We start from the raw sequence: 24,243 nt of genomic DNA on the forward strand, positions 1-24,243 counted from the left end.
CAAGGCCTAATCCCTTCTGAAATTGAAGAAAACGAGCGACCTGTAAGTCTGAGTGAAGCATAGTAAGTCTCTCTAAAAGCTGATGTTCAATATAGCCTTTGATAGATTGTTGGTGAAAATCTCAGCTTGCACTATTTGCATGTCCGGCCATATATTGTGCTATCTTTACCTCTTGTGGAAGTCCAAACTCTAGCAGCCTTTGGATGATGGTGTGTGCGAATTGAGAGTACCTTCTTGCCAGTTTTGTGAGGAGTCCCTACAGTCAATCATTGAATGCCGCTTGTCACTCCACTTGGCAGCTAATTCTTATGAAAGTTTAAATATGGAATTTCTACTTTGAAGGAGGTTACAGTTGCTTAAAAACAAGAGATATTGAAGGCTTTCTAGTTTTGCACGTAACTGTTTGCAGCCTTTCCATTTATTGCAGCATTTGGATGCCAATCTGCCCGTGCTTCCTTCAAAATTTCAGCACCAGCTGTTCTTGGCCTTGCTGTCCAAATTAGGACAGAAAACTGCTCATGTTCTTCTTGCTTGCGGTCCTGTTTCACACCAGACAAAAGGGGCTAGTAGCAGTACCAAAAAGTGTAGAATTCTGCACTTTTAACTCCTCTTAGCAGCAAATCTTTTAGCAGTGTCCAAATAGGGCTAGTTGATTGGGCAACTCGTGATAAAACAAAATTGACCGATGGCACCACCATATGTTCCGTATTTCGAAGGCAGTGATTACTATATTGATTGTGAGGCTGAGTGCTTACGGTGGATTAATGCTCTCGATGCATATCACGAGTATTACGGTCAGTCTCACCAAGAGACTATACGGCATGCCAGAGAGACCGTGAGACGTAATGCTAAGTTCACGTGGGTGAACATAGTGAAGGGGCGGCAAGCATTGGGCAAACCTCCTTTGCCCCGATGGGAGGAGGTATGTGAGCATTTCATGAGCATTTATGCACCAAAAACTTATCAAATGGAGGTGTGATATGGAGGCTTGTATGAAATGGGAAGCTAGGGAAGCACGACACCGACAAAAGAAAGAAATCCGTCGTAGGAGGGAACCCAAATTTTATGCAAGGCCGACAGAGATTAATTCTCTCATTGATCATTTGCAGAGGCGACGGGTACCATTATACCTACGTGTGAACTTTCCCTTCGTCCATTCGAAGTCCATGTTACACATGAAGAGGCCAGTGGTGAGGAGGGAGAGGTTGAGACTTCCCCTACTCATGACTATTCACTTGCAGAGCGTCATAAGGTGATAGTGATTGAGAAGAGGCTAGAGGAATATATTACGGAGGATAAGATTGACCCTACTTTTACCATTGTGGATGAGCCTATGAAGCCATATGAGGAGATGGTGACAGAGCATGAGCCTATGAAGCCATTTGAGGATATTATTGTACGTGCAGACATTACTGGGAAATTGATTGTAGAGAAACACATTGAGGCTATTATTCCCATTGAAGAGCAGGATGATTTAGTCAAGGATGAAATAATTGTTGACAAGACACAAGATCATTGTTTTGAAAATCTTACGATTTACGGTTCGATTTACGATTCTTAGGCAAAACGATTTGAATCCTATGATTGAATCTTAATTTGTATGAATCTTACGATTTGATCGCAAATCGTACGATTTATCCAAATTAAGTTTTGTACAAAAGAAAATATGTCTTTTTTTCAAAAGACCTCATTTCCTTTCTACATTATAAGAAGCCTTTGAAATCCCTCTCATTAGAAGGAAGAAGACAGAGGAGGAGTAGGACTTCGAACAAATTGAACCAGTCGAGCACAAAGCATTTGTTGAGGGCATTACTCACATCGAAGTGGGAGTCGAGCTGGGAGACTACCATAATAAGGACAACATCGATTCCCGTCTTTTATGATTGATATTTGTCACTTGATGTTTGAGACTTTGAGAATTGATATGATCTTGTGCCTTTTTTTAAAATATTATTAACCAAGATCCATGGGTTTGGATGAGAATTAGATGATTAGTAGGTGACAAGTTTGTCAGCAAACAATTCTTATTGCGATATTGAATGCTAATCATGGTAGTTTCTGTTTGAATCAATGAATTTGGATGAAAAATGAATAATTGGCTATTTTTATTCTTTAATTTATTTATAATTTTTTATTATACTTATTTTTTTATATTTTTGAATGAATCTTACGATTTACGATACGATTTACAATCCGATACGATTCAACCCCGATTACGATTCGATTCCGATTTTCAAAACATTGCACAGGATGATAGTGAGATGGTAGAGGATGAGTCAGAGTTCACCTTGGCTGGCTTTGATATTCCATTTCACCATGACATTGTATCCCATCGTGGCAAGTTTACATGGAAGAAATCATTGCTTTTTGAGAAGAGATACATAGCAGAAGAATTTTATAATATGGACTACGGGAGCTAATTTGATACATCCGGACCTCATATCCGAGTTTTGCGCTTCCGATAGATATATCTCCATCATTTATGATATCAAAGCTGACCATCTCTTCATCAATAATGGTATCAGAGCAAGGCAGCAAAGTTTCTTAACTTTGCTCATCCTAGGAGTGAATTTGCAGGATTCTTTTGATAGTGACTTCAGTGTGGATTATTTGCTAGATAAACTCTACTTTGTTTGACGTTTCTTTCAGCTTGTGTGGCTCATTTTATGTATGTGATTTATGTTGTGGCTGTTATAGCTTGTTTTGGTCAGAGACTTCGGATTGGTTCTTCGGGTTTGGTGGCATTACTTGTGACCAGACGGATTTTATGTTGAGTGATATTGAAGTCCTCGTCATCCGACATATTTCAGGTCTTCCTCCTTCGGCTTAGTCAAAGAATTGATGTCTTTGTGCACCTGTGAAGAGACACATTGAGTTTGTCGAGCCAGAAAGGAATTGCAACTTCTGCTTATAAGGTGTTTGAAATTGGCACACGAATCCCTTGGAAAGACCAAACACAATTCCTACAGATACACTTCTGTTATAACCACCAGTCAACCCTTGTGCATCCTCCTCCTTGTTGTGTACCACCTGCTTCCCAATAGTAACCAGCTACCGAGCATTAAAGCTGAGTTTCAGATTCAGCAATTGAGGGGCATCTTAAGAACTGATGCAGTCCTTTTGGGGACTGATTTGAAGAAATTTGGGGCTGATTTTCGTCATCAATTGGCAGCAGTTTCGGATAACATAGGAACTGATTTAAAAGGTATACGGCAGCACCTCTGAGCTGAATGATTTGATCTTTGAACCATAGGACATTCAACTCACGCAAGGAGTCGAAAACCTGCAGAAAATTGGAGTAGCTCTTGGTTAGTCATTGTAGCTCTTTGGACGAGTCCTATCACAACCAACTTGAGCTCCTTCAAAACCTTAGTTTCCTTTGGATTCATTATTCAAGCATTTGCTGGAATTTTAAGCATACGAAGAGGCTCTTCCAGCCAAGAGGTCAAGGTTCTCCTTTTATTCTTGCTGCAAGCAAGTTCTTGTTTCCTTGTGAATTCAGAACTCTTTCGTCCTCACGATTGAGAATTCCCTTGAATCCTTATGTTTGATGTAGATCCATGCCCCTTCTTGTGAATTTGCATATTAGTGGAACGATTTTGTTAGTTACTTGATGAGAATTCCATTTCCCTTTAGGGGAAATGTTATCAGGACTACTGTATTTTGATGAGGGCACTCCTCACTTTAATTAAAGTACGGTATGGCCCACACCACAGGATGATCCAAATTTGAGAATTCATGGGAGCTGTTTGAGGTCCATGAATCAGCCATGATGGAAAATCTCATGACCTTCCATGGTATCATTGAGCCCTCAACTGTGAAATTCCACTTCTAGAAATTCCTACTGCATGGTATTGTTTTTTTTCCCTTGCCTTAGAGTTGCTGTTGAATTGGGAATATTGTTAGTTTTGTAAGGGAATGGACCAGCCACCATCAACCGTCCAAGTAATGTTTGTGAAATTGTCCAAGAGAATTTCCAGCTGCTGCCTTGAGTTTCTTTTCAAAAATTGCCATGTGTATCACCTTGATTTCAGTTATACAGAGCAAGTGCTGGATAAGGCTTTTATTAATGAAATTTGAATTCAAGGGATCCTTGCTTAAAGGAATCGTTTAGTCTTGTTTTAGGAAAAAAGGGGCATGCTCTTTAGTGAGAAGCTAACCATAGTGATTTAAGATCTTCACGTTTGAGTATTGTGTTGGAAGTTGAGCCAGTACCTAGTACCCTACCCTGCGTTAAAATTATATTGGAGCTGACTAAGCCTGCGTCATTGTTATTGGGATCAGGGGCTGAAACCACGAAAGTTGGGGCTTATATAAGGTAAAACAACTTTGAGGAAAGGTCATAATATAAAGAGAGATTTTGAGGAAAAAAACTGAAGGGTTTCTTACTTCGGGTAGAAGAGAGGCATTGCAGTCGAAAGGGAATTTCGTAGAAAAGGCAAACGCCATTAACGCCATGAGAAGCTTTTTTGGGCCGTAGAGTCTGTAATGTACACCCATAAGATGATCCAGCCCGTTCACTTGTGGGACTGCGACCTAAGTATTTTGTGCCCCAAAAAAATTTAGGGATGCAACTCTGGTCGGGTTCAACCCCAAAAAAAGTTGGGTCGGATTTGGTTTGGGTCGGGTTCAGGTTGAGGGTTTGGGCAACCCGTTCATTTGTGGGACTACGACCTAAGTAGGTTGTGCCCCAAAAAATTTAGGGGTGCAACTTGGGTCGGGTTCAACCCCAAAAAAAGTTGGGTCGGGTCAGGTTTGGTTCGGATTGAGTTTTCCCACCCCGGGTTGAGTTTGGGTTGGGTTTAGGTTCAGGGTTTGGACAACCCGACCCTAGTTAAAACTTGCATTTTTTATCAATCTTTTTTGGGCAGTGATAATTTGACCCCCAAATGTCTTAAATCGACCCGTATGTCTCTTTCTCTCTCCTATGGATTAGAGAGAGATAGACACATGATGGGTCGATTTAACATATATGGGGGTCGATTTATCACTTCCCTTTTTTTGTGAGCTTAAAAACTCGAGTTGGGTCGGGTCGCGTCAAACTGAGCCAACCTGGCCCAAGTTGCACCCCTACCAAAAACCATTTCCATAGGACGATCCTAACCCTCTGATCTATAGAGGGTTTACTTTCATAGGATGATCCAAACTGTTCATTTGAATGGCCACAGCGTAAATGGGTTGTGCCCCAAAACTCATTTCCATATGATGATCCTAACCCTCCGATATGTAGAGGGTGTATGTTCATATGATGATCCAAACCGTTCATTTGTACGGCCACAACGTAAATTGGTTGTGCCCCAAAAATCATTTCCATATGATGATCCTAACCCTCAGATCTATAGAGGTTTCCATAACTTACAGTCCCCTCAAAGCATTTTCTAATCCCAGACCACGAACCGGAGATCTAAGCAAGGTTGCGTGATTAATGAGGCCTTACAGTATTAGTAGATTTTAAAGAAGCACCCTGCTCAGAAAGAGCTCTTTCAATTCATAAAGGCAATATGGATGGACTAGACTCAATAGAGCGAAATCAATCCCTTTACTCTCAATACATAACCATTTCTGGTAAGGGCACTGTCGTCAAATACTCAAATCCATTGACAGGAGTATAGGAGGAACATTATGACAAACTAAACCCTTGCAGAGGAATTCTTTTGCCTTATATATATATATATATATACTAGTAAAAACCCCGTGCGATGCACGGGCCGACAAAGAACTGTACGGACCACATCATAGGTTGATCCAAACCGTCCATGTGATGGACCACAACGTCAATAGGTTGTGCCCTTAAAATCATTTCCATAGGCTGATCCAGCCCTCCAATCTATAGAGGTTTCCATAATCTGTTGTTCGTCTGAGGTGCCCGGAATTTGTAAATATTTTTACAGGTGTGCGGAATTCGTAATAAGTAGTTTTTTCGTAATTGTCATATTTTGATACCTCTTCTTTGTAGTTTTTTCGTAATTGTTATATCCAGGTACTCGTTTTCTGTTATTTCCCTCCCAAACTTTACTACTAATGATTATTATTGCTAGCTTCTTTCTTTACGTATTATTGCTAGCAACCTTTCAAGAAATAGTATTTCCGTGCAGCTTTTCATCACATCTAATAAGACAAATCTCTGAATACATACAATTGCAAAGGATAGGCGAGACATAGCGTTTGGAGAAGGTGGTACTGAACATTCATACCTTTTTTACCCTCACAAAGATAGTATGCACAGATATGTGGGGAGGGTAAAAAATGGTAAAAATCATCCACATTGACGTGTTAAATGGACAAAATTCTCTCCTTTTCTCTTCTACTATATAGTAGTATATATATATATATATATATATATATATACACACACACACACACACTCGTAAAAAACCCCGTGCGATGCACGGGCCGACAAAGAACTGGACGGACCACATCATAGGTTGATCCAAACCGTTCATGTGATGGAATACAACATCAATAGGTTGTGCCCGTAAAATCATTTCCATAGCTGATCCTAGCCCTCCAATCTATAGAGGTTTCCATAATTAAAAAAGTATCAAGGGGGGGCTAGGATTGAAATTATGTGGCTTTAATGGGTGCCTTTGTTAAAAAGCATAAAGGAGGGGGTAGGATTGAAAATATGTTGGTTGAATGGGTGCTTTTGTTAAAAAAAAAAAAAAAGTGATGTGTAATTCTCATAGAATTTTGGGAGAAATTCAAATATTTAGCAGAAGAGAAAATGAGAGAATTATTTGAATTTCTCCCAAAATTCTATGAGAATTACACATCACTTTTTTTTGACTTTTTTTTAACAAAGGCATCCATTCAACCCACATATTTTCAATCCTACCCCCTCCTTTATGCTTTTTAACAAAGGCACCCATTAAAGCCACAAGATTTCAATCCTACCCCCCTTCCTTTATGCTTTTTAATAAAAAAAAGTGGACAAAGTCAACATAGTGACGTTTTTTCTTTGCAAAATTACAGATTTGGTACATATGTTACATAATACTATGATTTTTGTGAACATATTACATAATACTATGGATTCAGGACGCCTTTCAACATATTGACGAACCTGATTATTTTTTAATACAGAACGTGTTCATTTAGTACATAATACTACGGATTTTGGCCATCTTTCAAAATATCCCGGGTCCCACTCGAATGCATGGGTTTGGCTTAGACCCGGCAAAATGGGACCCGTACCCATAGGTACACCCGGCCCGTAGGGTTACGGGTACCAATTTCGTTACCCGCGGAAAAAATACCCGTACCCGTGACTAGTGGGTGGGTCTGGGTCGGGTGCCGGTGCCTGCGGGTTACCCGCAAAACTACGGTTAGGTGAATTATTTGCCCACACTTATCAATGTGGAATGCAATTTAATGCAAGTTTAGCTGTCCAAATCACTCAATAGTTGTAATGTTTCAGTACTTTAGCCCTCTGTATAGTGGTCTTTGTAGTTTGTGAGTTGGAAACACCCAAGTTAAATGAAAATCTTTGCCTATTTTATCGAGTATCCCAATTAAATCTTATCCCAGCTTACACCGTTGTCTTCTGAACATTTGCCTATTTTGAATTTCTCCCATAATTCTATGAGAATTACACATCACTTTTTTTGACTTTTTTAACAAAGGCACCCATTCAACCCACATATTTTCAATCCTACCCCTCCTTTATGCTTTTTAACAAAGGCACCCATTAAAGCCACATAATTTCAATCCTACCCCTCTCCTTTATGCTTTTTTAATAAAAAATCTATAGGGTGATCTTAACCATCCGATTTAAGAGGAACAACATAGTATGGAAACCTCTATAGATTGGAGGGCTAGGATCAGCCTATGGAAATGATTTTTGGGGCACAACCTATTTATGTTGTGTTCTATCACATGGACTGTTTGGATGAACCTATGATGTGGTCCGTAAAGTTCTTTGTCGGTCCGTACATCGCACGAGGTTTTTTACTAGCCTACTATAATAAGCTAGGAGGAAAAGCCCAAGCTTTTTTTAATTTTGTGAAAAATCTGTGGAATTAACACCTCACTTTTTTTGACTTTTTCTAACAAAGGCACCCATTCAGCCTACATATTTTCAATCCTACCCCCTTCTTTATGCTTTTTAAATAAGGCACCCATTAAAGCCACATAATTTCAATCCTACCCCCCTCCTTTGTTAAAAAGCCTTAGAAAATATAAAAACCATATATTTTTAGAAAAAGTATTTGATACTTTTTTTATTTATTTTTAGTGACTTTTTTACTTAATTTTTCTACATATTTTTTAAATAACATTTTTTTTTGTATCATATAATTTTTTTTCGCCGTATCGTGCATCCTTTTTTTTTACACGGAAAGTAATTAGAAAACTTTTTCTTTTGCATTTTTTTCATTACTTGGTACGTGGTTATGCATACCACGTATCAAAAATTAATTTTTGTTACACAAAAATTAATTAGAAAATTTTGTATCATATACTTTTTTTCGCCGTATCGTGCATCTTGTTTTTTTTACGCAAAAAATAATTAGAAAACTCTTTCTTTTGCATTTTTTTCATTACTTGGTACGTGGTTATGCATACTTTTTTGCTTATTGTTTCTACATATTTTTAACTAATCTTTTTTTCTATTATAGTCATTTTTTTGGCCGTGTTGTGCATCGCATGTCGAGAATTACTAGTATCTACTATAATAAGCTGGGAGGAAAAGCCTAGGCTTTTTTGAATTTTCTGAAAAATCTGTGGAATTAACACCTTACTTTTTTTGACTTTTTCTAACAAAGGCACCCATTCAACCCACATATTTTCAATCCTACCCTCTCCTTTATGCTTTTTAACAAAGGCACCCATTCAACCCACATATTTTCAATCCTACGCCCTCCTTTATGCTTTTTAACAAAAGCACCCATTAAAGCCACATAATTTCAATCATACGCCCTTCCTTTGTTAGAAAGCATTAGAAAATATAAAAGCATATATTTTTAGAAAAAGTATAAGATACTTTTTTTTTTTAGCTACTTTTTTAACATATTTTTTTCTACATGTTTTTTAAATAATGTTTTTTTGTATCATATACTTTTTTTTGGCCGTGTCGTGCAATTTTTTTTTACACAAAAATTAATTAGAAAATTTTGTATCATATACACTTTTTTCGCCGTATCGTGCATCTTTTTTTTTACACAAAAAGTAATTAGAAAACTTTTTCTTTTGAATTTTTTTCATTGCTTGGTACGTGGTTATGCATACTTTTTTGCTTATCGTTTCTACATATTTTTAACTAATTTTTTTTGGTATCATAGTCATTTTTTTTGGCCATGTCATGCATCGCACGTCGGGTATTACTAGTATCTATATACTATATAGCAGAAGAGAAAATGAGAGAATTATTTGAATTTCTCCCAAAATTCTAATAGAATTACACATCACTTTTTTGACTTTTTTTAACAAATGCACCCATTCAACCCACATATTTTCAATCCTACCCCCACCTTTATGCTTTTTAACAAAGGAACCCATTAAAGCCACATAATTTCAATCCTACCCCCTCCTTTATGCTTTGTTAATAAAAAAAGTTGAAAAAGTCAACATAGTAACATTTTTTCTTTGTAAAATTACGGATTGAGTACATATGTTACATAATACTTCGGATTTTTGTGAACATATTACATAATACCACGGATTTAGGACGCCTTTCAAAATATTGACAAACCCGTGCATCTTAAGAGGAACAACAATTAGGGAAACCTCTATAGATTGGAGGGCTAGGATCAGCCTATGGAAATGATTTTACAGGCACAACCTATTGATGTTGTGTTCCATCACATGGACAGTTTGGATCAACCTATGATGTGGTCCGTACAGTTCTTTGTTGGCCCGTGCATCGCACGGGTTTTTTTACTAGTATATATATATATAGCTAGAGAAAAAAGGCTTTTCTTTTCTTTTTTTTCTCAGAATTACATGTCAGCATTAAATTTTTACCATCAACCCCTCTGCTATATCTATCTATCCGCAAGAGTAAAACCGTGAATTGGATTTTCCCAAACGACAAAAACTCCACACATCTCTCTCTCTCTCTCTCTAACATGTCTTTTTCCCTCTCTCCCCATCCATCCCATGCGGCCTCTCTCTGTGTCTAACCACAAAAGGAAGAATCCAGGATTTTCTCACCCTCTTCAACCCTCTCTTCGTCTCTCTCTAAATCCTCCAAAAAGCTTTCCCCCTCTTTCATCTTTTCTCTTTAAATCCCCCAAATAAACTCCCAAAACCCTTTCTTCTTCTCTCATCAAACTCTATCCAGAGTTCTTTTCTTCAACTTTTTTTCTCATCTTCAAGGCAAGATGCAACCTTTTTTTCTCATCTTCAAGGCAAGATGCACAGAAACCTTTTTTCGTTTGCAAGATGTATAGAAACCCTTTTATTTTCTTCTTAGACCTTTATTTATTATCATTGTTAACCTTAGGCCTTGTTTGGATTGCAAAAAAAAAAAAAACATTTTCGATGAAAAGTTTCTTAGGAATATTTTTTCTTTCTACAATTTTAGAGGGAAATGATATGATTTTGGTTACATGAGGGGATATTATCGTGAATTGAAGCTCTCTTTGAGTAATAATGGAATAGGGTTGGTATCTGATATTTATTAATTTAGTTTGATATTTTATTATTATTTTTGTTTTCTGCTTTTCTTTATTCATCTAAGGAGAGAATTTTTGGAATTATTTGAAAAATCTGCCCATTTAACACATCAGTGTGCAAGATTTTGACCGTTTTTTGCCCTCCCACAGGTAAAAACGACATTTTATTATTTTCCCCCAAATATCTCCTCCTTTCTCACGATTCTGCATGATTTTTACCCTTTTTTGCCCTCCCCACATATCTGTACATGCGATTTATGTGAGGGTAAAAACGACATTTTCTTATTTTCCCTCAAATATCTCCTCCTTTCTCACGCTTCATGTTCACCTACTAAGGATATTTGTCCAATCACTCCTCCAATGTCAGAGATATTTCTGCTACAACACTTCGTTTGTCTCTCTCTCCCTCCCTCTCGCCGCATATATTTCCAAAGAAAAGAAGAGCCTATGTATCTCAAGCAACGGATTTGAAGATCTTCCCTGTCAAAAAAAGGTAAAACACCCATTTCGTTTGTGTTTTTTAGGCCTCAACCATTTGTGGACCCCGATCCCGAGGACGAATGGCGAGGGACACGAGATCCCACGCCGATCCTCTAAGATCTCCACAATGTGAAGGAGAGCTTTACTAAGGAACTCTCGAAATGATGCCACTCACAGCAGGGGTGGCGATATAAATGAGATACCTCTCGATTCAAGGACCAGCCCGGAACCAAGATGTACCTATAACAAAGAAGAGTCGCCATCCAAGGAAGTAGGCCCTGGATCCCATGAAATACTCTGTTGCAACGGATAACCAGAGATACAAAAGTCCGTGCCTGATGACGAATGGGGAAGGTGTTAAGTGCCCCCAATTCGCCCAAGTGCAAGCACCCGGTCTCTTATGCCATTTTAAATTAATTTTGAAGAGCTTTGGGCTAAAATCATGTGAAATGGGAACGAGTATCCCCGAAAAAACGTCTATCTAAGCATGCATGACCCGGGGATGGGCAAAAGAAAATAAACATCCAAATCCTAACTCACCGCATCTAATCATAACCCATCACATCTAGGAAAGCAATAACATCCACACGCACAGCTGCAGCTAAGCAGATAATCAAGATAAGATGAATAAATGTTACAACTAAGTAGGTGAGAGGACAGATAAGCACAGCAGTAAACTACCAAAGTAATAGAATAAACACACTAGCATGCGAGCCTATATAAGAGATAATGCTAAGAAAATATAATCAATCTCATGCTAGGAAAGTAAGCAAGCTAACAGTAGCACATAAGAAGTCAAAGATAAACACACAATGAGCTAAAAGATACAGAGAAAGAAATGAATCGGAAAATCAACGGTACATGAGGACCAAGAATGGCAGGGAAAAGAAAAGGGAGCGTACGATAGGCCCAGGGAGCGATTCTAATGAATCAAGCTCAGCGATCCTGATCCGCTAAAGATCGGATAAGTCTCACGATCGTCATAGCCTATCGTTGGGCTCAGCGAGGACAATCCCTGTGAAGGGGCCACGCTACGTCGTCGCCTGTCCCAAAACCCGATAAAACGTCGGAAAACCGATAAAACCGGCAAACCATGATCAAAATCGGAAATGAAATGAAAAGAAGGCTCCGAGTGACCTGGCAACATCCTTGCCCATTTTGGTTTTTGTATTTTTGAGAAAAGCTTGAATGATATTTTCAGATGCTGAAATGATTTTTTTTTTGAAGGGTTTAAATGATTTTATTGAAAAGTTTGACTGAACTTGGGACGAGAATCCCAAGCTGCCTACGTACCCTGTAGAAAGGGATCAAGCCAACGTAGTTCGACTCAGCTTTTCGAAAAACGCTTTTGTTGTTTTTTTGAATTTTTGTTGTTTTTGTTGTTTTTATCCTTTTTGATTGACAGGGGGTTTTGGCTCAAGAGGTTGCCGTCCGTCATCGCCTGAACCCGACGATTGTTCCCAAAATTGATGGGGATCCCGAAACGCAAGGAGAATCCCAAGGAACATGTGAAAAGATGAACCCGAAGAAGGAAAGAAATTAATCCATAATCCTGTGGAAAATGATCATCTCGGAGAGGAAGGAACCCTTGAGTCCTGTAAGAAAGGATGGCCTCCAAGAAAGGAAAATCCCTAAGCCCATGAGAAATGATGAGATAAGGATAGAGGCATGGAAGGCAAAGGGATGGGTCAGGAAACATTCTGCAGTGTGAACATCGCTTCCCAAAAGAAGAAACGGCAGAGGGTGAGTGAAACAATATGGGAAAGCAAAATCATGGGGGGAGTCAACTTCCAATCAGCAAAATCGATTACTCTCATATTGTCAAGACACCCAAATGAGGAATATAGATAATCCAATAGCAAATTTTCTTTTATGCCCATTATCGTTCCCACTAGAAATCCGAAGAACAGGCTAATGACATGGGCCTAACTCATGCGATGAACTCATTGAAATCTACAGACGGAATAAGAAGAAAAGGAAAATTACCTGTAGAATGGTTGAACTTCAACTGATGTCGACGGAATCTTCGGAATTACCAGAGATTGGATTAGCTAAGCCGGGTTCCGATGTTAGCGGAAGAAAATCGCCGCGAGAGGTTTTGCCAGAAAAGGGGCCGGATCCGAGACTTCTCAAGATGATGGTGATCATAAGGAGGGTTTAAAAAGATGAGGGTAGGGGGTTCGGTGGAATGGGTTTGAGTAGGTAGCAAAGGTAGGAGGGAAGAAGGAAAATGATTGAAGGTGGGCGGCCAGGGAGGAGGTGGGGAGCCGGCACCGGCGAGCTTGCCGGAGAAGAGAACCTGCCAAAACCCCTCTCTCTCTTAGCTCTCTCTCTCTCTCTCTATTGCTCTGTTTTCTTTTTCTTTTTCTTTTTTAAAGAAAGAAAAAGAGGGTTTGAGGGTTTGAGGGGTCCATTCAATGGAAATGGAGGTGGAATGGGTTTGGGCTAAATCCAGTCGGAGGTTGGAGATGGTGGTCGGAGAGGGGTAGAAGAGGAAGAGGGTGGCGGCTAGTGGAGGTAGTGGATGGTTATGGGTTTGGAAGTGTAGAAAATGGGTTTAGAGGTAGCAATGGCTGAGATGGAGGTGGAGGAGAAGAAATGGAGGTTGAGGAAGATGAAGGTGGAGCCGATTCTCCCTCCCTCTTTCTCTGCTATCTCTCTCTCTTTCTCTCTGGTTCTCCCTCTGTCTCTCTCTCTCTAGTTCTCCCTCTGTTTTCTTTGGTGGCTACGGTTGGTGGAGGTGGAGGAGGGTTTTGTGAAGGGTGGTGGTGGTGGTTCGGTGGAGGTGGGTTTCGGTTTTTGGAGGTGCAGAAAATGGGTTTCGGTTCTGGGGGTTGAAGAAGGTGAAGGTGGAGGATGGAAGAGGGTTTTCGAAGGGTGGTGTTGGGGTGGAGATGGAGGTGGAGGATGGTGGAGGTGGGTTTCGATTTTTGGAGGTGCAGAAAAAGGGGTTTCGTTTTTGGGGGTTGAGGAAGGTGAAGGTGGAGGATGGAAGAGGGTTTCCGAAGGGTGGTGTTGGGGTGGAGATGGAGGTGGAAGAGGTGGGTTGCAGAGGTTGGAAATGGAGATGGGTTTTGGGTTTTGGGTTTGAGGATGGTGGCTGGTGGTGGCGCGGTGGAGATGGGTTTTGGGTTTCGGGTTTGAGGTTGAGGATGGTGGCTGGTGCGGTGGTAGAAGGAGGAGAAGATGAGGTGGCTGCAAATCCCTTTTCTCCTTTTTTTTTCTTCTCTTCCTTCTCAAGAAAACCCCCCTTTTTTTTTCTCAAGCCCTAATTTTGAGGCTTATTTAAAGGGAAATGATAACTTCAAACTCCTTACTTCTTTGATTAAGGAATTGATACCTGCACAAAAACACCTTGATGATTGCTCCAATTTAACTTGTCTTTTTCTCTTTAGCTAGCTTCTGAGTTGATTCTGGCTTTCTTGGGCTGGATAATTCACCTCACTTCTGCTTAACACAATTGATAATGGAACAAAAATTGTCTTGTCTTTTCCTTCAAATTTTGTTCGATTTTTTTTGAAAATTTGTGGGGGTATTTCTTAGAGCAATAACAACTTTTCGGGAGCTCTATATCCATTGAAGGACACAATAAATTGGATAAAATTTTGGATTTTTCTCACATTTGGATTTGGTTTCGAAAATTTGGGGATTCGATTCGGGAATTCAGTGAATTCGATTTCGGGACTCGGATTTCGGGATTTATTCAATTTTTGGGAAATTTGGGTCAGGTCAAAATGGGGTGTCTACACCATTTTCCCCTTTTGATGTTTTTGGGCCTGACCCATTCTCTTTGATTTTTGCCTCATATTTGTCGTCAAATGCAATTACAATTTTCCAATTTTCTGAACATTTGATGTGGGTGTTTTTGGGGAGTTTTCTCTCTCATGTTTTCCATCAAATTTAAATTTCATTTCATTAGGGTTGCAATTTTCTGAATATTTCGTTTCGGTGTTTTTAGGCATCAACCATTTTTCCATTCACGAACGCAGAAGAGAAAAATAGGAGCCCTAGGTGCCGAAATCGAAACCCACAAAAAAAATAGGAGTAAAATTGAGAGGACCCTGTAAAATTATAATTGAATTATTCATGATAAATAACTTTCTCTATAATACAGTACAAGACAATAGAAACAAAGTCCCAAACAGGACCCTCAATCAAAGAATATAATGAAGAGGCCAGCTATGAAGATGAGCATTTCTTGAACTAGAAAATGGCCAAAAATGGATGAGCTCTAAAGAATTTGAAAACATCGCAAACTTGAATTGTCAGTCACCTATTTAATAATTCATCTCCACCTCAATTGATGGTTAGATGAGAGGTTAAAGGTCTTTCTTTTACTTAGTTTTGTTTTCTCTATTTCTAAAGTTTGGACTATGAATATTAGATAGTGCTTTGATTTACTTTATTTATTGTGGTTTTCTTGGTTCTACAATTAGTAAATTTGAGTTCTTTTGCCCTGTTTGCATTCCAGAAATCTTTTGCAAAAGTTCGGGGAGGAAAATATTTCTAAATTTTGCTCCTTTTTTTTACACATCAAAAGAGATGAATTGAAATCATTCAAAAAGAAAAAGAAGAGATGACTTCAACCAATCCTATTCAATTTTGACTTGGAGGCCCTCAATTTATGATAATATCCCTCCAAATTAACCAGTCATATAATTTTCCCTCTAAATCATTTCGTTTGGAATGCGATGCTATTGATTCATTGAGTTGTATTGTAGAAAATTTGGTCCATTTTCTGATCCTACTCTGTGATGGACAATTCTCTATTCATACGTATATGGTGCATTTCAAAGGGGGTTAGGTAAAACCAATCAAGGCTTATTCCACATATGGAAGAGCCCCATATAGGACAACTTACTACTTTAAGTCTAGCTTTGGGAAATTTCGCCATTTTTGGCTTCATTATAGACTTGCTGTGAGTCTTTGTGGTGTTAAAATTCTGCTAGGTAATAAAGACCATCCAAAGAAAGGCTACACCAAAAATGTTGTTTATAGGGAAGTTTTGAAAGGAATATGATCCATGCTACTAATAATGTTGTAAGGCCTATCTTGATTCTTACATTCATTCAAATTTTATTGCCTATAACTACTTAGAATAGGAAATATAATTTATAGACAAGATATGACAATACTTAAAACAATGAATGTACCTTTTTTATAGGATGCATACACCTTTCGAGCAGATACTTCTAAATAGGCCAACTTGGAATGTGAAGTGTAGAGTTAAGCAGATCTTTAGTATTCACGAATACAATAGACCTCATGGCACTGGCTGGGTATCAACAATTATTTTAGCTGATGAAAAGGTATGTTTTATCTTATTTACAACGATTACCTTATTTTGGCTTATATCATGAGATAAATATTTACCCCAACTTTCCTGAATTTCCATTATTTTCTCTTATTTTTTATATTCTTAACAGAAGGATCTTATTCAACTGATACTTTTCAATGAAGATATTCAAAGATATAGAGATTTACTACAGGAAGATGGGTTCTTCTACATTAACAATCTCGCTTCTAAAGCAGTAAATCTCGAGTACAAGATAATCAATCATGACTACCAATTGATGCCAACAAGACATACCAATATTGTTCCATTCGATGGAGATACAATGCCTGTAGGTTACAATTTCACTCCATTCAAAACTACTACATCTCATCCGATTGGGTTAATTGGTAAGTTGTATAATTCCTTTCTTACATCCCATAAATATTCAATAAAGTTTTTATGTATATACATTATATGTCATATCTGTGCTAAAACTTTATCTTTTCGATCAATAAAGATATCTTGGGAATTCTACTTTACGTCAGTGACATATGTCCTGTAAAGACAAAAAACAACACATTTACTTTAAAAAGGGATCTTATCTTGATCGATAAAAGGTTTTATCTCTACTATGACTTTTGATTTTTACTATTAATCCATATTTCAATCTCCATTCACTAATATCGAATATTTAATTGTGGTGTCAGCAATCATCCTGTTATCCTCACCTTCTGGGGTTTAAAAGCAGAAGGAATAACGGCTGACTTAGTTCATCCTCCCATATTTCATACTATCTTGATGGGCAAATCTGTGAAAGCTGTAGAGTACCAAGGTAACTATAATATTTTAATTCGCATTAAGAAAACTCTTTTTATTTAATATATACTATACACTAATTTGTTACTTTAAATTGATTCTAGGGATTTCTTTATCAAGCACGGGCTATACCGACATTTCAATCAACCCAATCAACATGGGTGCTGAAAGATTATCAACTTGGTAGGGAAAATCATAGTTTCACCAAGTAATTCAAATTTCCTCTATATATATTTAAATTAATTGACTTATATTTTACAGGTTAGATGTCGATAAGAAACTTCACTCATATGTCATGCGCATAGTATCTTCATCTTCATCAATAAACATTATATCTGTCTTGCCAAGTGCAAAAAGAATAGGAATCATCGATTTATGAAACCATCTACATCAAGATCCACCAAATGAATGATACACATTTATTTAAATTTGTATCAAATATAGCTTCTTCTTTCCTGCATCATAAAAATATGAGATTCATATATTTACAGTTTTTTCCTAACTTAAATCATTTTCCTTATTCACAGGGAACATATTATAGAATCACTGCTACATTGCTTACTGTACACAGTTCTCCTATTCTGCTACGATGCATGTGTTTTATGCAAACGGAAAATCAATCTTACAACTGATACACGCAAGTGTCTTAACTGTGGGTATGAAAACGATCACACAATCCCCAGGTAAAAAATATCATATTTGTTTATGACTCATATACATTACCATTATTAAATTTATAATTCAATTTAATTGTATTTATACTAACATATTTTATACACTATACAGCTATATAATCAAAGTGAATGTTGCCGATGGATCTGGATCAATCGATTTTGCACTTTTCACTGATGAGGCTCAACATATACTTGGTTTATCAGCTACAGAATTTAAATCGCAAATAGTTGAGGTAAATCTCCTCATCTATTACATATACTTCATAATAATATAATCGTACTAAAGTAAATTCCATCTACACTTAATAATTAGGTCATACTTCTTTCTATCTTACTAATAGGCTAATAACATGGAAGTCGTTAACCGCCTATTCCGTCGACAAGTAGGCGAAAAGTATGTTTTTATTATATCTGCCGAAAGAAATTAGGTCATGCCAAATTCAACAGGTATAAGTGTACATTCCATAATCAATATCGACTACTCAGAGGAGAGTCATGCATTGCTTCACTCAATTACAGGTAGATTTGATCACATCACATTCCAATGAGCTGCAAATGAGTAAATCATGTTCATTATATACCAATAAAATAATTATGATTCTTTTTTCATACAAATTGTCAACATTCAGCAATTGAATCAAGGATGCTAGAATCTTCAATAGCTGATTCACGAAAAAGAACAAGAGAAGAGACATTGTTCATAGGAAATGCATCCAAAGAAGGTATAAACTTACAGCTTTTTGATATCGCATATAAGAACATTCACATAATTATATCTTACATTGTTGTAGGCGAAGTTTTGATCTCTACGAAAGGAAAAGAGAAGAAAACAATTCCTCAAGTATATAAGGAAATAGAATCTGTATGTACATTATGTAATTTACCACATTTTCTTATCCTCTTTTAATACTGCTATCAATTTCAACATTCACCAAAACTGCATATTGTTTTCCTAGGACCATGATGTCTTATCAATTCACACAAATAGTGACCATTTAGAAGTTCAATCAAGCATCGAAGAATATTCAACAGGGGCTTCACAAGAAATAACAAGAGATGATGCATTGTTGATAGCGAATACATGCAAAGAAGGTATAAAACTACCGACTTTAATATCACATATGACCAGATTCACATAATTAAATCTTACGTTGCTTTAGGCGAAGTTCTAACCTCTATGGAAGGAAAAGGCAAGAAAAGTATTGCAGAATTACAAATACAAAAGGAATCACTATGCACGGTATTTGAAATTTCACACTTTCTTCTCCTATATTTTTAATAACTACTTCAATTCCCAACATTTACCAAAAAATCACCGTTGTTTTTTTTTTTTTTTCAGGACCAACATATCCAATCAGATGATGTCACTTTGGAACAAGCTACATAGCTTTGTCCGTTCAGCTCAGTTTCGAAGAAATCGGATAGCTTTCTCATCACTTTTGACTAAAGAATCAGATGACTAGCCTTTTTGTTTATAAAATATGTTAATATTACATGTAAATTCAGTATGTACATCTGGTTTTGAACCCTATGTATATTTTAACTACAACTTTGTAAATAAAAGTTACCTCATGTTTATATCTTAGGCTAATCTTAAATCATAGATGTAACTTATGTTAATTTCCCCAATTTCATCAAATTCTTAATGAAAACCTGAACATCACATGAAACCAAAATGATACGTATCACATGTTTGATCTTCCAACAAGGTACTTACCACATAACAACTCCTATATGCATGTTCTTTTATGCTTACAACTAAATCACTAATAAATACCTATTGTTGTTAGTAGTGCTACAATTCTTATTGATTTCTTTTTTTCTCTGTGTAGCTCCTTATTCTAACAAATCAAAAGCTGAGCATACCTTCCAAGAAGGTATGATATTTAATTTCTTTCTATTTAACCAGACATGTGTTTACGAATCTCTTTGTATTTATATTGATATTTAATTTTTATATTTCTATTCAACATCTATTGATCTTTGTTTTTTTTTTTGGGCCAACTTCAACACATATGTTCAAGAATTCAAAACTCCAACTCAATGAGCTTCTCATATACTTTGCCAATTGTTCAGTAGTCTCTCCACTTATTTGCCCCCAATACTTCACAAATCCATGTAGGAGTTCATCTTCCAACCCAAACTACTTCAATAATTCACTATAAGTTATTCAAATCATTTCTTCACTTTATAATGAAATGATATCTTTATATTTTCTTTCTATGGTTCCATTAATTACATATACAAATTAGTTCTGTCATGATTTTCTATTCATTAGTTGAGGTCTGCATTGCTCTATGGATATGAGCAATCCATGAATTATATTTCCATGAAAACCAACCATGTTCAAATAATCTAATGGCCTAATTTCCATCCACTATGATTTTGGCTGTTGCAACCACAATGTACCGTGTTGCAACCATAATGGATGACATCTTTGCAAATGCATCTTTGCAAGAAATGGATTAGTTTGGGAGCAAGTGGTAGCTTTGCTCCGGCAATTCAACCCATTATTCTGCTACTATTTTCATCCCTCCCTAAACATGTGCCATCATTTATTATTCAGCATCCACTCTCTAATATCACATCGTTGCAGTTTCTTGTGAGAGTACAATGCTCTTATTCAAGACAATTGCCATGCTCATTACTTTGCTATCTAAAATTTGATTTTCCTATCATTTCTAATCTCTATACCGATTATTCGATAATAAAAGGTATTGCATGTGTATATGTTTTGAACTTTGAAAGTTATTTCCTATACTTCTTTTGTTATTATTGTGCCCATCTTTTTATTATCTTTTTTCATGGCATCGTTTTCTCAATTACTTCCATGTTCAACTACAGGTTTATTCACTTTCCTTGGATTGGGAATCACCATATATAGGATGACATTTTATGGCCATGTCGCTGCAAACAAGACACTGTTAATGGTCACTATTTTCTTGCATATCTAGATGGGAAAAGTTTTCTTTTCTACATCTTTTCATATTTTGCATGCTGAATGCATAGGGTTCTAATTTTTATGGGTTAATTTTTTTCTTATCATTTGGAATTCTTGACCAGACTTGGTCTGCCTCAATCTCACTGAAACGTCGTTGTTTTCGGCAACCATTTCTTTTTTTTCTTTTTGAGTGGTTGTTTTCATCCAATTAGCAGGATTGAGATCGAATTATCAGGATTGAAACCTTAGTTATTGTGGGAGGAACAATCGTATACATGAGTTGAACTGCTACGACTTTTTTATTCCAACACATAACGAGGTTTCATTTGATGTGATTTAAGTCGTGGGTTAATGCATATATCTAAACGCAGAAAAATGTTGTATTAGTGCTGTATAAAAATGAAGAAAACTCAGCTGATTCAAATAGACAGGGTACTGGTGAACGGATGGAGTTTCTGATTTCTGTCAATGTTCAATCCATGAAGGACCAAACGAAGTAAGCACTGCCCATATAATTTCCATTCAGAAACAGTGGTAATCAAAACTAATGTTGATTTAATTTTTCTGTCAATCAAACAATAGTGGTTTGCTGTGACCCATAGGTGAACTGAAGCTGAGTTGACTCAACCCAATTGAAACAGGTTCACCCATTTTTCAAACTATGGTTCTTGCACTGAATCTAACGAGCGGCAATGATGAAATTGGATATTGTTTTAAAACTGCAGTGCAAGTACCAAACTCTATTTTAACATTCTCAATGACCCAAAGCTGCAATTTGGAAGCCTCTTAGTGCGGTCAGAGCGGTGGTTTCTACACAAACACAGGGAAAGGGTCCAGCACTTTCAACCAAAATAGGCTAAGGACAAGATGGGTTGGCTTTGCCATTTGTGAGCTTGAAATACTATTGGCATTGATAGTGAAACCAAAGATCTTGACCCACCCCTCCTCTTGTGCTGCATTGGATATTGACCGGCTCCATTTTCTACTTTACATTCCAAATTTTATTTTATTTATTATATAATCAAACTTATTGTAATGAACTGATTTCCATGAATTGCATATAATCACATCACCTTCATTAGGTATTTTGAAAATGGAAGAAGTTATGCTTAGATTTTGCATTGGCCATTACTTGCTTGAGCCTAAACGGCCTATTTTGATTCTCCCTGAACTGTGTTCTTTCTAGCACGTTTACATCTTTCAAAATCTGGAATACATTACTATATTTTTTTATATGCATTTTCTTTATCCCATGTAGAATTTGAAGCTTGATCTGAGTATTAGTTGGGATTATTTTCCACTCTACAGAAACAAAAATAGCATGCTTCAAATCAAAGAGCTTAACAAACACTTGAGCAGGTATTACTCCTTCCAGACCTCTTTATCAATCTATGCTTTACCATGCCTATTTAAACTTTAATACAACAAGTTTATATTAAGTTCTTTTGTCTTCATATCAGTGTTGCTTGAATGATTTGGAAAACCACAGAACCATGTGTCAAGTGCATCAAATTGATATTCTTATTACATATGTTATTATATCAATTCTGTTGCTTCTTTCAAAACAAAATTTGTATTCTTATGAAAAGGGCATGATAAGAGAATCCTTGTTACATGATTTATGAACTGGATGATTGTGTGTGTGCGCACACGGGCGCGTGTCTTATTTATTAGTCTTCCTTCATTTGATGTGTATAGCTTTATTTATGATCTCATGGATTACTATTTTTATTGATAGGTTTTTGATGTGGTCTGTACAATTCTTTGTCGGCCCGTGCATCGCACGGGGTTTTTTGCTAGTATATATATAGCATAAGAGAAAATAAGAGATTTATTTGAATTTCTCCCAAAATTCTATGAGAATTACACATCACTTTTTTTTTACTTTTTTTTAACAAAGGCACCCATTCAACCCATATATTTTCAATCCTACACCCTCCTTTATGCTTTTTAACAAAGGCACCCATTAAAGCTACATAATTTCAATCCTACCCCCCTCCTTTGTGCTTTTTTAATAAAAAATCTATAGATTGATCTTAACCATCCGATTTAAGAGGAACAACATATTATAGAAACACCTATAGATTGGAGGGCTAGGATCAGCCTATGGAAATGATTTTTGGGGCACAGCCTATTTATGTTGTGTTCCATCACATGGACGGTTTTGATGAAACTATGATGTGGTCCATACAGTTCTTTGTCGGCTCGTGCATCGCACGGGATTTTTTACTAGTGTGTGTGTCTATATATATATATATATATATATATATATGAAAAAATGAAAACTACCTGGGAAAAATATCAAAATAACCGTGTCGTTCCCATCAAAGCATGTGGTGGAAAATAGCGGCCCCACCCTATGCATAGGCTTAGGTTGATATCGTGGGACCCATCCCATCAACACATGTGGTAAAATGGTGGGCCCCCTTGATGGATGGGTTTCAGTTGAGTTGGTGGCCCCACCTCATGAAAAAACATGAGGTGTAAAATGGTGGCCCTATCAAAACATATTGTTGAAGGTTTAAAATAGTAGGCCACACCCAATGCATAGGCTCGTGAAGATATCATGACACCTGTCCCATCAAATTTATGGTAAAATGGTGGGCGCCACTCGATCGATTCATAGGTTTGAGCTGAGTAGGTGGGACACACCCTATCAAGCATTAAAGGCATCACCCCATAAAAAACATGAGGTTTAAAATGGTGGGCCCCACCCCAACAAACACATGAGGTAAAAAATGATGGTCCCTACGCTATGCATGGTTTGGGTTGAGTCGGTGGGACCCATAATATATGAGTGTCAAGGGGATATTTTGGTCTTTTTACAAGGTTATTTTTGTCTTTTCACATATATGGACATTTGGGTCTTTTTATGAGTCTAAAACTCTACCTTGCGTATTTTGGTCACAAAATTATGACATGTCTGGATTTGGAAAATTCACTAGGGCACGTTTGGCTACAATTAATTTTTTTTTCATGATATATCAATGTCTCAAAGTGGGGATGGGTGTGAAGTGGCTAAAAATCAGGCAACAAAAAACAGGACACTAGTGTCTCCGGTGATGAGAAGTGGCAAATATCAGGAAACAATCGATCGGATTTTGAGTAGAGGTTTGTGTTACCTGATTTTTAGCCCCTTTCCACCATTTGAAGACACTAGTTTCGTGTATTTTGTTTTTCGATTTTTTAGCCATTTCACCTGCCCCCCCATCCCTATCTCACCACTTGGAGGTGCCAATTTATAATGAAGATAGCCAACTGTGCCCTAAATGTGAAGACTCATTTGCAAATTGGAAGACTCTTTTTGCATGTAAAGCAAAATAGGAGACTTCTTTTGCAAAAACTTCAATTTTATTTTACGAGACCTTCAATTTATGATAATATCCCTCTAAATTAACTATAATATCTTTTTCTCTAAATTGTAGAAAGAACTTTTTTCCTAAG

The 24,243-nt window shown here is 37.1% G+C and overlaps 2 protein-coding genes across 6 annotated transcripts in view; both read left to right on the forward strand.

Annotated features, from left to right (window-relative positions):
- LOC143861963 (uncharacterized) overlaps positions 1 to 19,430 on the forward strand; it is a 33,227-nt gene extending 13,797 nt beyond the window's left edge. For 2 of the 5 annotated variants that reach the window (XR_013240084.1, XR_013240085.1), the window contains 7 exons: positions 16,258 to 16,402; positions 16,520 to 16,775; positions 17,076 to 17,200; positions 17,289 to 17,367; positions 17,712 to 17,867; positions 17,971 to 18,091; positions 18,200 to 18,227. Coding sequence is in view for 1 of the 5 variants with exons in the window: in XM_077372944.1 (XP_077229059.1) it covers positions 18,290 to 18,377; positions 18,488 to 18,580; positions 18,650 to 18,720; positions 18,815 to 18,950; positions 19,019 to 19,098; positions 19,198 to 19,245 (516 nt within the window). In the remaining 4 variants the exon portion in view is untranslated. Of the gene's footprint in view, positions 1 to 2,810; positions 3,659 to 16,257; positions 16,403 to 16,519; positions 16,776 to 17,075; positions 17,201 to 17,288; positions 17,368 to 17,445; positions 17,545 to 17,711; positions 17,868 to 17,970; positions 18,092 to 18,199; positions 18,378 to 18,487; positions 18,581 to 18,649; positions 18,721 to 18,814; positions 18,951 to 19,018; positions 19,099 to 19,197 lie in introns of those variants that run through there. The other 3 variants (XM_077372944.1, XR_013240086.1, XR_013240088.1) reach the window with 3 other exon arrangements.
- LOC143861324 (replication protein A 70 kDa DNA-binding subunit D-like) lies at positions 16,259 to 18,286 on the forward strand. The gene is made up of 8 exons (XM_077372261.1): positions 16,259 to 16,402; positions 16,520 to 16,775; positions 16,886 to 16,985; positions 17,076 to 17,200; positions 17,289 to 17,367; positions 17,712 to 17,867; positions 17,971 to 18,091; positions 18,200 to 18,286. Exons 1-8 carry the CDS (start codon positions 16,259 to 16,261, stop codon positions 18,284 to 18,286), a joined length of 1,068 nt encoding a protein of 355 aa, XP_077228376.1.
- Positions 19,431 to 24,243: the final 4,813 nt, after the last annotated feature.

Source organism: Tasmannia lanceolata, unplaced genomic scaffold (genome assembly GCF_043159265.1).
Source record: "Tasmannia lanceolata isolate RefF3 unplaced genomic scaffold, GAP_Taslan_0.1 ptg000037l, whole genome shotgun sequence".
NCBI classification, from domain to species: Eukaryota; Viridiplantae; Streptophyta; class Magnoliopsida; order Canellales; family Winteraceae; genus Tasmannia; species Tasmannia lanceolata.